This window comes from Anolis sagrei, chromosome 11 (genome assembly GCF_037176765.1).
Source record: "Anolis sagrei isolate rAnoSag1 chromosome 11, rAnoSag1.mat, whole genome shotgun sequence".
NCBI lineage: Eukaryota > Metazoa > Chordata > Lepidosauria > Squamata > Dactyloidae > Anolis > Anolis sagrei.
Window position 1 is genome coordinate 6,372,831 of NC_090031.1, and position 13,930 is coordinate 6,386,760.

At 45.3% G+C, this 13,930-nt stretch overlaps 1 protein-coding gene across 2 annotated transcripts in view; it reads left to right on the plus strand.

Moving 5' to 3' along the window:
* GOLGA1 (golgin A1) overlaps positions 1-13,930 on the plus strand; it is a 33,947-nt gene that overhangs the window by 18,020 nt on the left and 1,997 nt on the right. For both annotated transcript variants that reach the window (XM_067471828.1, XM_067471830.1), the window contains 13 exons: positions 953-1,078; positions 2,368-2,463; positions 2,661-2,756; positions 2,960-3,055; positions 4,929-5,081; positions 6,382-6,477; positions 7,539-7,607; positions 8,588-8,690; positions 9,910-10,070; positions 10,345-10,485; positions 10,722-10,781; positions 11,822-11,968; positions 12,921-13,007. In XM_067471828.1, the coding sequence (XP_067327929.1) occupies positions 953-1,078; positions 2,368-2,463; positions 2,661-2,756; positions 2,960-3,055; positions 4,929-5,081; positions 6,382-6,477; positions 7,539-7,607; positions 8,588-8,690; positions 9,910-10,070; positions 10,345-10,485; positions 10,722-10,781; positions 11,822-11,968; positions 12,921-13,007 (1,431 nt within the window). The remainder of the gene's footprint in view (positions 1-952; positions 1,079-2,367; positions 2,464-2,660; positions 2,757-2,959; positions 3,056-4,928; positions 5,082-6,381; positions 6,478-7,538; positions 7,608-8,587; positions 8,691-9,909; positions 10,071-10,344; positions 10,486-10,721; positions 10,782-11,821; positions 11,969-12,920; positions 13,008-13,930) is intronic.

The window sequence follows — 13,930 nt, forward strand, 5'->3', positions numbered from 1 at the left end:
ACTTTACTGTATTTATTATTATTGTATTTATTATTGTATTTATTATTTTTATTATTACATCTATTACTTTACTGTATTTATTATTATTATTGCATTTATTATTTTACTCTATTTTTATTATTGCACTTATTATTTTACCTATTATTGTTGTTATTACATTTTTTATTACAATAATAATAGAGTAAAATAATAAATGTAATACTTTATTACATTTATTATTTTACTCTATTATTATTGTTATTGTTATTGGAGCCCCCAGTGGCACAGTGGGTTAAACCCTGTTGAACTTGCTGACCGAAAGGTCAGTGGTTCAAATCTGGGGAGCAGGGGGAGCTTCCACTGTTAGGGCCAGCTTCTGTCAACCTAGCAGTTTGAAAATATGCAAATGTGAATAGATCAATAGGTACCATTTCTGCGGGAAGGTAATGGCGCTCCGTGCAGTCATGCTGCCCACATGACCTTGGAGGTGTCTACAGACAACGCCGGCTCTTTGGCTTAGAAATGGAGATGAGCTCCACTCCCCAGAGTCAGACATGACTGGACTTCATGTCAAGAGGAAACCTTTACCTATGTTAAGGAATGTAACTTAGTGTTTAATTGTGATTTTATATTGTTTGATGTGCTTTTTATATTGTTTTTTGTATTTTATTTTTTATTTTATTGTCGTTGTATGTTGTTATTAGCATTGCTGTACAGTATTGTAGGGCTTGGCCTCATATAAGCCGCCCTGAATCCCCTTGGGGAGATGGTGGCAGGATATAAATACAGTATTATTATTATTATTATTATTATTGTTATTATTATAATTAGAGAGAGAATGAAAAAGCTGAACTGGAAAACCACAGCTCACAGATTCTGCCAAAAGGAGAGAAACGATACCAACATTGCTCATAAATGTGTATGCTTCCTGATGTTTGCATGTTAGATAACACTCGTATGTGTGTTCCGTCAGGTGGCTCTTGAAGTGGAGGAGAAAAGCCAGCTTGTGGGCCACTTGCAGGAGAAAGTGGCCATCTTGGAGAAGCGGTTAGAAGGGAACCTCTCTGGCGATGAACATATTTGGGACCTGCTCAGAGAGGTAAATGTGACTTGTGAATAGTATCCAGAAAGGATGACTCTGTAACTCTCTGAGGCAGCATGTTCCAATGTCAAACAGCTCTTACTCTCAGGAAGCCCTTCCTAAAATTTAGGTGGAATCTTTTTTCTTTCAGTTTGAATCTAGTTTGGTCGTTGGTAGCTCTATTTCTTAGAAAAAAGCCAGTCTTTCCTGTTGTTTTTAATGAATGCTCCCATTAGAAAATGCATAAGGATGTGGGTGAATTCCCAAAATCGTGGGCCAATCACCCCAAATCCCACCCGTATTCAAAGTTGGCCATGTTGGGGCTGTGTGCCAAGTTTGGTCCAGATCCGAAGTCAGCTGCATTCAGTGCTCTCTTGATGCGGGCAAACTACAACTCCCATATGTCAAAGGAATCATCTCCAAACCCCGCCTGTATGCACAGTTGGCCATGTTGGGGCTGTGTGCCAAGTTTGGTCCAGATCCGACGTTGACTGCGTTCAGTGCTGTCTTGATGCGGGTGAACTACAACTCCCATATGCCAAAATAATCACTCCCAAACCCTGCCTGTATGCACAGTGGGCCATGTTGAGTCTGCCTGCAAATTTTGACCCAGATCCAACTTTGGCTGTGTTGGGTGGCAATTTTTCTCCTGACGTTTCGCCTGCATCTATGGCAAGCATCCTCAGAGGTAGTGTTCATTGTGTTCTGTCAGGTGGCTCTTGAAGTGGAGGAGAAAAGCTGTGTTCATTGCTCTCTTGATGCAGGCGAACTACAACTTCCAATGGCCAAGGGAATTACCCCCATACCCCTGCAGTATGTTCAGTTGGTCATGGGGGTTCTCTGTACCAAGTGTGGCCTTGATTCATTGTTGGTCGGGGTCACTGTATTGCTGGATGCAGGTGAACTACAACTCCCAGAATCAAGATCCATTCCCACAAACCCCTGCAGTATGTTCAGGTGATCATGGGGCTTCTCTGTGCCAAGTGTGGCCTTGGTTCATTGTTGGTCAGGGTCACTGTATCGCTGGATGAAGGTGAACTACAACTCCCAAAATCAAGATCAATTCCCACAAACTCCTGCAGTATGTTCAGGTGGTCACGGGGCTTCTCTGTGCGAAGTTTGGTCCTGGTCTTGTCTGTGTAACTAGACATCCCAGCCACATACACACATACATATTTTGCACTTTTGTGTATAGATATTTGGCTGGAGTACTTGCATACCAATTCAACTTGAGAACAAACCTATCTTGTTTGTAACTTGGGGGCTCCCTGTACTGATAAATAATGGCAGCCTACCCTATTTCCCAGAAAAGTGCTCTGGAACAGCGGTTAGAAGATGCCCGGCAGCAGCTCTTGGCAGCAAGGACCAGCCACACAGAGAGTGTGAGCCAGCTGGAGACACAGGTAGGTCGCGATATGTGAAATGCAAATATCCCTCCACATTTGCAATTTTGGCTTTGGAGGGAAATCGGGGTGGTTACTGACAACGCACGCTGACCCAGGGCTGTATCACTCGACGCAGCTGGTGAAAGTTGCCCAGGTGACTCTCCTGGTTGTGCGTTTCAGCTCAAGGCTCAGAGGTGGTGTGTGTTACATCCTAGATCAACCAGCTGAATGGCCAACTGGCTGAAGGGCAGGCACACCTGAGCGAGACGGAGGAGCGAGTGCGCAGTCTCCAGGAAAGTGGCGCACAACAGGTAATAGCCATGCAAAGCTATACATCCCTTTCCCTGAACTGTAAATCTCCTTTGGAGATTTTTAAGTAGAGGCTAAATGGTCATCTCTCAGGAGGGACTGAGTGGTGCCTTCCTCCATTGGGTTGGCCTGGATGACCCTTGGCATCTCTTCCAACTCTAGAGTTCAATTCAGGAACTGAGAAACGAAAACCTTTCTTTTCCAGCTGAAAGATCTTGAAGAAGCTCTCCAGCTGGCCAACGAGGCCGCAGCGAAAAGCAAAGAAGAGGTAGAGGAACGAGAGCTTCGCATCCAACAGTTGGTGAGTTAGCATGGTCAGGGTTTTGACAGAATATAAAGCAGAAGGAGCACGCTTTACAGCTAAATATACATTTGCCACCATTATTGTTAACTAGCTTGGGTCCCTGCTGTTGTCTGGGTTATCTGGAAAAAAAATTAATTGTACCAAATGCATAAGGTTGTGGATGAACTACAAGTCCCATCATGCCAGGTTAACCCCAAAAAACTCCCATCAGTACTTTGTTATGTTGGGCAAGTTTGCTCTGGATGCATCATCAGTGGGGTTCAGTGTGCTCTCTGGCTGCAGAGAGAACTACAACTCCCACTATGGTGAGTCAGTCCCCTCAAATCCCTCCAGCAGGCTGAGTTAATTGTGGGGTTTCTGTGTGGCAAGTTTGGTCCAGGTCCATCATCAGTGGAAGTCACTATTTCCCTGGTTATGCCGCCCTGAGTTGCCTTTGGGCTGATATAGGCAGGATAGAAATAGTGTAAGTAAGTAAGTAAGTAAATCTATCAATCAATCAATCTTTCTATCAGTGTGATATATTGTTTTTAAGTGTTTTTAATTGTTGACCATTTAATTGCTGGTTTTATATGTTATTGTATTTGTGTAGGCACCAAGATGTGCCTTTTGTAAGCCGCCCTGATTCCCCCCTCGGGGGTTGAGAAGGGCGGGGTATAAGTACACGAAATAAATAAATAAAATAAATATCAATCTATCTATCTATCTATCTATCTATCTATCTCCCAGAAAGGAAGGTCTGTTCCCCTTAAACCCCTCCAGTAATCAAATTTCAGCGCATCAGGTATATTTGCCAAGTGTTGTCTAGATCCATCGGTGTTTTGGGTTCACAGTGCTCTCTGGGTGTAGGTGAACTACAACTCCCCCAAATCAAAGTGAATTCCTCTCAAAGGCCTGCAGTGTATATTGTTGGTCATGGGAGTTGTGTGCAAAATTTGGTCCAATTCCATCTTTGACGGAGTTCAGAGTGCTCCTTAATTGCAGGTGAACTGTAAATCCAAGTACCTATAACTCCAAAATGTCAAGGCCAATCTCCCACCAAAAAACCTATCAGTATTCAAATGTGGACATATTGGGTATGCGTGCTAAATTTGGTCCAGATCCATCATTGTTTGGGTTCATAGTGCGCTCTGGAAATAGGTGAACTCCAACTCCAAACTGTCCAGACCAATTCCCCTCAAAACCCACCAGTATTCAAATGTGGGGATATCGGGTATGCATGCCAAGTTTGGTCCAGATCCATCCTTCTTTGGATTAATAGTCTGCTTTTGATGTTGGTGAACTACAACTCCTATATGTACCTCCAAAAACCTCTAGTATTTTGTGTTGGTCTTGAGGATTCTATGTGCCAAGTTAGTTCCAGGTCCATCATTGGTAGAGTTCAGAGTGCTCTTAGATTGTAGGTGAACTACACATCCCAGGATTTACAACTCCTATAAATCATGGTGAATTCTCCCCACACCCCTCCAGTATGTTCAGTTGCTAATCCGTATCTCTGTTTGCTGTGTGCCATAGGAATGAATAAGAAAGGGTTAAGGGAGAGGCAGTGGGTGTGGTCATGCATATTCCACACCAATGGAGAGAGTAAGGAACACTGGGATGTCTGTGGTGGAGGAAACACATAAAATCTAGGATGAAATTGTCCTTATATAAATGCTTCACTTGGATGGTGGGTGGTATGGCGTTTGTGGAAGACATTGGCAGGACTCTTGGACATGTTTACAACGCTCGCTATAACCTGCAATGTCATTGGAGGGAGGGCCATTGGTGTCTCCTACGTAGTGGAAGCTATAGATGTTTATGAAGGCAGGACTTAAACAGGATGTATTAAAAATACCTAGTTAAAACCAGTCATACGATTGCCCTTTCACAGCAAGGGGACCTGGAGCTGGGAAGGATCAAATGGGAGGAAGAACTTTCGACCGCACAGCATCACTGTGCTGAGCAAGTGGCGGAGCTGGAGGAGAAGGCGGAGGCCCTCGTGGCTATGCAGGAGTCCGAAAGGGAGGCTTCCCAGCACAGAATTGTGAGTGACGCTCCAGAGCAGAATTCCCGCTCCTTTTCACAAAAGGGGAATTAAACTGTCAAGGAGCAGCTTGAAGGAGGAGGATGTGGGTGTCGAAAGATGCATTGTTGCTTAGCTCAGATATACAATCTTAGAACAGAACTATATAGAGTTGGAAGAGACCCCAAGAGCCATCCAGTCCAATCCCATTCTGCCAGGCAGGAAGACACAATCAAAGCATTCCTGACAGATGGCCATCCAGCCTGTTTCAAAACCTCCAGCGAAGGAGACTCCACCTGACTCCGTGGCAGTACATTTTACTGTCAAATAGATCTTATTATATCACTAGCTTGCGTACCTGGCGTTGCCCAGGTTATTTGTACAAAATACATAAGGTTGTGGGCGAACTACAACTCCCATCATGCCAGGTTAACCCTGAAAAACTCCATCAGTACTTAAAAAATTGTTATGTTGGGCAAGTTTGCTCTAGATGCATCCTCGGTGGGGTTCAGTGTGCTCTCTGGCTGTAGAGTAAACTACAACTCCCACTATGGTGAGTCAGTCCCCTCAAACCCCTCCAGTAGGTTGATTCAGTCATGGAGGTTCTTTGGATGTAGGTGAACTACAACTCCCCTAAATGGAGGTAAATTCCCTCAAAGTCCTGGTGTGCCAAGTTTGGTCAGAGGCTTCCGTGGCCGGAATCACTACATTGCTGTGAGTTTTCTAGACTGTATAGCCATGTTTTAGAAGCATTCTCGCCTGACGTTTTGCTCTCAACCTCTGAGGATGCCTGCCATAGATGGGGGTGAAACGTCAGGAGAGAATGCTTCTGGAACATGGCCATACGGTCTAGAAAACTCACAGCAATGTATTTGTAACTGGTTTTTCCATGCCTATATGGAAATGATTAACCATTTCGAGGCAGGAACGCTCCCAAAATTGCCTCTCGATGCCTCTGTGAAATAGCTATTTGAAGTAAGGGAAATAAGGATGGTTGGGCAATAAGAAGTCAGGGCAGCATTGAACTCAAAACAGTGCAAACCTATCTGTTTAGCCATTAAGACAGATATGGATCAGAATAGAACCTTTGAAAAGTATTTAGATTTTCAGATTGAACAACAGACAACAAAGCTGGGTTGCTGTGAGTGTTCCGGGCCCGGCCATGAAAGCCTTTGACAACGTCAACAAAGCATTAGTTATGCAAACTGATAGATAACTGACTCGGAGTCGCTGGCGTAATTGCATCGCAAGGTGAATCGAAGGGAGTATGGGAATCGCCAGATCTAAATACAGTCTTGTATTTATATCCTCCTTCCCTTAGAGGCAATTAGAGAGTGAAAACGAAGAACTTAACATCAGATGTAAGGATGCAGAAAAGTTAATGACGACGCAAGAGTCTGAACTGGAGAGACTAAAGGTATGGGGACAGGCCTTGGGGTCTCGAGACCTGGAGTCAACACTCTGAATGTTTATTTGTCATCCTCTCCAAGGAAATGGGAGGCGAGCTTCTGGTCAAGCCCAGATATGATACATGGGAATCATAAAATCATAGAGTTGGAAGAGACCTCATGGGCCATCCAGTCCAACCCCATTCTGCCAAGAAGCAGGACAATCGCATACAAAGCACCCCCGACAAATGGCCATCCAGCCTCTGTTTCAAAGCTGCCAAAGAAGGGGCCTCCACCACACTCCGGGGCAGAGAGTTCCACTGCTGAACAGCTCTCACAGTCAGGAAGTTCTTCCTCATGTTCAGATGGAATCTCCTTTCTTGTCATTTGAAGCCATTGTTCTGTGTCCTAGTCCCCAGGGCAGCAGAAAACAAGTTCGCTCTCCTCCCTTTGACTTCCTCTCACATATTTATACATAGCTATCATGTCTGCCTTCTCCTCTGCAGGCTAAACATGCCCAGCTCTTTAACCCGCTCCTCATAGGGTTTGTTCTCCAGACCCTTGATCATTTTAGTCGCCCTGCTCTGGACACATTCCAGTTTGTCAATATCTCTCTTCAGTTGTGGTGCCCAGAATTGGACACATTTCCCATCATGGTCAACTGTGAATACGCACATATGGTAGTTTCTGCGCCTGAGCAGACAGCTCCAGAACCTTCTAGATAGATTTGAAAAACTTTGGCGGTTGGCCCCGCTCACTCTCCCCTTGCGAGTATAAGTAGCAGGTGGGTGGCGCCACTGCCTCAGTTCTCTCCATCCGCTGCTCCGTTAGCAGCTGAGAACCTTTGTTTGTGTGACTAGCTTTTTTGGACTGCCTGACTGACTAAACTGGACTGTCTATCACTCTCTGACTTTCTCCACTCTGACCTGGTCTGTTTGCTGAATTTCTGACTTACTCTCCTTTCACACGTACTGCTCTCGAGCCATCCAACTGCAAAACTCCAAGACAGAGATAGAAATGAATGGGAAACGTTGGTGAGGGTGACGGTCTCTCGCCCATCCTACATCTCAGGATTGCTTCTCTTTTGCAGGCAGAACTGAGCAGGAGTGCTGAAATGGCCCAAACCCAGGAGGAGACACAGAAGGAACTGCAACAACAGGTGAAGGACTACGGGTGGTGGCTTTTCAGCTCCAGGGGTTCTTGGATGAAACTGATGATCTTGATCCCTCGCAGTCTGGTTTTAGGCTGGCCACGGAACGGGGACACCTTTGGTCGCCTTGGTGGATGACTCCACAGAGGACTAGACAGGGGCAGTGTGTCCCTGCTGGTTCTTTTGGACATCTCAGCAGCTTTTGATAACATTGACTGCTGTATCCTTTTGGGTTGGCTCTCCAGAATGAGTCTTGGGGACACTGCGCTGCAGTGGCTCTGCTCCTTCCTGGAGGATCGTACCCAGATGGTGATGCTGGGTGACACCTGCTCGGACTCCTGGCCATTGTCCTGTGGGGTCCCAGAAGGCTCTATTCTGTCCCACATGCTTTTCAACGTCTACATGAAACCGCTGGGAGAGCAACACTCAAAAAAGTTGGATGTCATCTTTCTGCAGATGTCACACTACTACTCTTTTCCAACCCATTCCTGGACCAGTGCTTGGCAGCTGTGATTGACTGGATGAGGGCCAAAAAGCTGAGGCTTAATTAACACAAGAGTGAGGTCCTCCTGGTCAGTTGCGGGGCCGATAGGGGTCTAGGGTGGCAACCTGTGCTCAAAGGAGTTGCATTCCCTCTGAGGACATGGGTCCGCAGTCTGGGTGTTCTCCTGGACTCAGTGCTGACTCTTGATGCTAAGGTTCGAATCCAGGAAGCGGGGTGAGCTCCCGCTGTCAGCCCCAGCTTCTGCCAACCTAGTAGTGTGAAAATATGCAAATGGCAGGAAGGTAATGGTGCTCCATGCAGTTATGCTGGCCACATTAACTTGGAGGTGTCTATGGACAACGGCGGCTCTTTGGCTTTCAAGTACAGGCCAAGGTCTTGAAGCACTGGAACATAGTAATAACCAGTTTAATATATTCAACTGAGACTAGATTTGAAAGCAAGGACTGGTAGTCACACTGTGACGTATTTATTTTCTTGCTCTTAGGTTGCAGATTTGACATCATCATTACATGAGAAAGATCTGCTAATTGTGGAAAAAGCAGACCGGCTTTTGAAAGAGGAGGAAGAGCTGGCGTGCTTAAGGCAAGGTGAGAAATTTGACAGATATTAAATCTTGAGTCTTGAAGCCATTGGTTTATATCCTAGTGGAATAATGTCCAGAGTTGCCTGTTGGAGGCAAATGTGAATGTTACAATTGGCCAGCTTGATTAGCATTGAATAGCCTTGCAGCTTCAAAGCCTGGCTGCTTCCTGCCTGGGGGAATCCTTTGTTGGGAGGTGTTGGCTGGCCCTGATTGATTCTTGTCCAGAGTTTTATCGTTTTATGTCGTACATTTGGCTCACCCATTGCATTTGATTTTTCATTTTGTTACTTTGCACTGTTTCATTGTACTTTTATGTTTTTACTTATTTTATTGTGATGTTATTTTTGTCATTTTGCATTTATTTTGCTGTAATGTATTACCAGGTTTGACCTCATGTAAGCTGCCCCAAGTCCCCTTTGGGGAGATGGTGGCGGAGTATAAAGTTTATTATTATTGTTATTATTATTATTATTATTTACTAGCCGTCCCCTGCCACGCGTTGCTGTGGCCCACATGGGGGTTCTGTGTGGGAGGTTTGGCTCAATTCTATTGTTGGTGGGGTTCAGAATGCTTTGTGATTGTAGGTGAACTATAAATCCCAGCAACTACAACTCCCAAATGTCAAGATTCTATTTCCCCCAGACTCCACCAGTGTTCACATTTGGGCATATTGAGTATTCGTGTTGAGTTTGGTCCAGATCCATCATTGTTTGTGTCCACCTCTGGATGTAGGTGAACTACAACTCCAAACCCAGCAACTACAACTCCCAAATGACAAAATCAGGTTTTTTTTTTTTTGAGTGAAGGACATACATTGGGTTGTTAGATGTCTTGTGTCCAAATTTGGTGTCAATTCATCCAGTGGTTTTTGAGTTATGTTAATCCCACAAACGAACATTACATTTTTATTTATATAAATAGTTGTTGTCTGGAATTCCCGTTTTTTGAGTGTTGCTATTTGTTTACAATCCCAGTTTTAGAATTTTTTTAAATATTGGTAGCTACATTTTGTTCATTTTCATAGTTTCCTCCTTTCTGTTGAAATTTGTTAGAAATATTAAAAATTAACTAGGTATTTTAAATTACAAAATGTGAGTCAAAATCAACACACAGCATGCCCATCAGTACCAGCAGCTTTCCCCCTCTCACCATATGTGCAAATTTCACAGATCACCAAAGAAACATGGTTACAGGTAAGCAAGCATGACTTTCCTTTCTTCTAGGCCACGATGCGCTTGTGCTGCAGGTCCAACAGTTGCAGTCCAGTCTCAAGCTTTGCCAGCACCAGGCCGCAGAGCGGGAAGCCGAGGCAGAAGAGCAGAGGAGCGCATTGCAAGCCCAGCTGCAGGAACAGCAGGAGTGGCTGACGGCCAGCGAGAAGCAAGTGAGTGGCCCTGAGCTGGGATGCGCGCCTTTCTTCTTCATGGTCCCTGTGAAATCGCACACATGGGTCTCACTCCTGGTCCCTGTGAAATTGCACAATATATTTTATTGTTGTGTTTTTAGGTTGTGTATTTGCATTGTTATATTGCTGGGCTTGGCCTCATGTAAGCCGTCCCGAGCCCCCTTGGGGAAGATGTTGGCGGGGTATAAATAACGTTTATTATTATTATTATTATTAAAACGACACATCTTCCAAGTACGATCCCTTTTGCCAGGCATCTGCAGCCTTGAAAAACCACTTGCACGCCTCCGAAGGGGGAGAAGCAGAGACTAACGGGGAGGTGGACGCCGCCGATGTCGTCCAGCTCCAGAAGGAGAACCGAGACCTGGAACAGCAAATTGCTGAGAAGAATAAGGTAAGGAGTTGTTTTGGGGACCTTCACCCTGTGAACGAGACAATTCGTTAAGCAGCCATGTCCTCCTTGCTCTCTTTGGGAAAATACTGTATGTTTATGCTTCTTTGCATCAGTTGCCCTTGGAAGGTGATATTTTAATACCTGATGCCTCTCTGTCCTTTGGAAATGGTTATGCAAGGATGTTCAACGGATGTTATGGGAAGGTGGACTCAGGTCTCTCCTGTCTCCATTTTTAGATGATAAAGCAGCTCCAGCAGAGAATGACGGAACTCAAGAAGACCTTGCAGAAAGAGTTGGTAAGTGGAGGACATTCCCCAAGTCTTTTATCTGCCATTCATTTAAGAAACCGCGCACTGTATTGTCGAAGGCTTTCATGACTGGAATCACTGGGTTGCTGTGAGTTTTTCAAGCTGTCTAGCCATGCTCCAGAAGCATTTTCTCCTGACATTTCACCCACATCTATGGCAGGCATCCTCAGAGGTTGTGAGGTCTGTTGGAAACTAGGCAAGTGGGGTTTATATATCTGTAGAATAATGTCCAGGGTGGGAGAAAAAACTCTTTGTCTGTTGGAGGCAAGTGCGGATGTTGCAATTGGCCTGCTTGGTTAGCAATGAATAGCCTGGCAGCTTCAAGGCCTGGCTGCTTCCTGCTTGGGGGAATCATTGGTTGGCAGCTGTGGACAAGTCTATATAGGCACTTTGACTTGTATCCAAAAACATTGCTAGCCACTGGAGTCTTATGTGTGGCTGTGAGTTTTTCCGAGCTGTATAGCCATGTTCCAGAAGCATTCTCTCCTGATGTTTCGCCTACATCTATGGCAGGCATCTTCAGAGGTTATGAGGTTTGTTGGAAACTAGGCAAGTGAGGTTTATGTATCCATGGGAAGCTCTTTAGGACTTGAAAAGACTTTTGAGGGATTTGCTTGAGAGTGGGGCAATTCTAGTATTTTAGAAGCCATCACTTTGGCCCACCAGCCGACTCATAAATAAGCTGCCATTAGTTGCCGTTGTCTCCCTGCCTAACTCCTTTTTATATTCGTTTGCTTTGCATCTCATTTGCATGTTTGCAGCCAGCCATCTTGAGCACCATGTGGTGGAGGAACAGAATATAAATTTAGTAAATACATTTACATAATTTATGCTGGTTGATCAATCCATTGGTGCGGAATGTGCTAGGATCAAAGATGGAGAGTTTAGGAACACCTTTCGCAAGATGAAACTATGAGACTGTTTGAATTTATTGATTTTTTTGGGAAGAGTTTTTTATTCCCCAAGACGACTTAAGAGAGGTTTGGCAAGTGATTGTTTCGCCTGGCTTATTAATCTCCTTATTTTAGAAAATCAAGCCTGAGGCCGAGGTCCCCGAAGCACCTGTTCCGGCCTTGACTGTGACAAACAATTCAGATCTGAACGACTCCCGAGAGATAAACTTTGAGTACTTAAAGCACGTGGTCCTGAAATTTATGTCCTGCAGGGAATCAGAGGTAAGATAAGGGGCTTCTGCGTTGTTTAATGTTTATTATTAGGTAAAGGTTTTTCCCTGACATTAAGTCTCGTTGTGTCTGACTCTGGGGGTTGGTGCTCATCTCCATTTCTAAGCCAAAGAGCCGGCATTGTCCATAGACAACTCCAAGGTCATGTGGCCAGCATGACTGCATAGAGCGCCGTTACCTTCCCACTGAAGCAGTACCTATTGATCTACTCACATTTGCATCTTTTTGAACTGATAGGTTGGCAGAAGCTGGGGCTAACAGTGGGAGCTCACCCTGCTCCCCAGATTCGAACCTGTGACCATTTAGTTAGTAAGTTCAGCAGCTCAGTGGTTTAACTCATCGGGGGCTCATGTTTATTATTAGTTGTGGAGCCGCAACTAGCACAGAGGGTTAAACCACCAGCTACAGAAGATCTTCTGCAGTTCAAGCTGCGGACCAGGGTGAGATCCCACCGTCAGCCCTAGCTTCTGTTTACCTAGCAGTTCGAAAACAGCAATGTGAGTAGATAAACAAGTACTGCTTTGGTGGTGAGATCAAAGGCGTCCCTGAAAAAACATGCCGGCAATTCAATCAGGAAGGCGTCCATGGAGAACAGGCTCCTCGGCATGGAAAAATGAAACAACTGCACCTTCCTATGGCCGAGTCGAGCACAGCCTCCAGATGCCAGGGATGAAAAGAGGGAAGCCTTGCCTCTGTTTATGTACTGACTGTCTTTTGTATAAAGGCACTGAATGCATGACATATATGAACCCTGTGCTCTGCTCTGAGTCCCCTTGGGGAGATAGAGAGGAATATAAATAAAGTACATTAGCTGGGATAAAGGTAAATAATAAAGGAGCGGGAGTGTGGATCAACGATAGATCTCAACTTTACTTTTCTTATGGGTTAGAAGAGTTTGATGCTCCCCACACAGCCCACTGTCACACCTGCGGTTGCTTTGCAGGCATTCCAGCTCATCAAAGCTGTCTCGGTGTTGCTTGGCTTCTCTCAAGAAGAGGAAAACATGCTCAAGGAAACGCTGGAGTACAAGGTAAAGGCTTTAAACTCTTCAAAGTGGAGCCACACGTGCCTTTCCATTTATTGAGAATCGCACTGCCAAGTGATGGCTTGAATGTGTGAATCAGTCACTATTTCACCTTTTCAACAGTTAAGTTGACAGTGGAATGCGCTACCCCCCGAATCTTCTTTTCTGGAGGTTTTCCCACAGAGACTGGCTGGCCATCTAAAATCATAGAATCCTAGAGTTGGAATAGATCTCGTGGGCCATCCAGTCCAACCCCATTCTGCCAAGAAGAAAGAAAATCACATTCAAAGCAACCCCAACAGATGGCCATCCAACCTCTGTTTCAAAGCCTCCAAAGATGGAGCCCCACCATATTCTGGGGAAGAGAGTTCCACTGTGCGTGCTGCAAACTTAGACATAGAGGGAGACATAGAAAGCGAACGTAAAAGTCTCCTCAGTGAAGTGAGGAGCAGTATGCTCTGTTTTATTGTGTATCCTCAGGGGGAAGAAGTAAAGCTGTGGTTGCCACTTTACTCAGCACTGTAGTTCTCTCCCCCACCCCCCAGCACCAGTCTGTTGGTCTCTTTCACCCCCCACAAACACCACTAAAGCTGCTGCTGCACAGCACCGATCAGCAACAGTCTGTGGGTCTCTCTCATCCTACACAAATATTAGGTGATAGGGAAAAAGCTTCAGCAAGCAGTCTGCTACTGAGCCCAAGGTCGGCTTCCTGTCATGTCCCGGTCATTTTGTGCGTGCTGCAAGCTGAGGCATAGAGGGAGACATAGAAAGCGAATGTAAAAGTCTCCTCAGTGAAATGAGGAGCAGGATGCTCTGGTTTAGGTATAGTGTGTCCTCAGGGGAAAGAAGTAAAGCTGTGGCTGCCAGTTTATTCAGCACGGTGGGTCTCTTCCCACCCCCAGCACTGAGCAGCAACAGTCTGTGGGTCT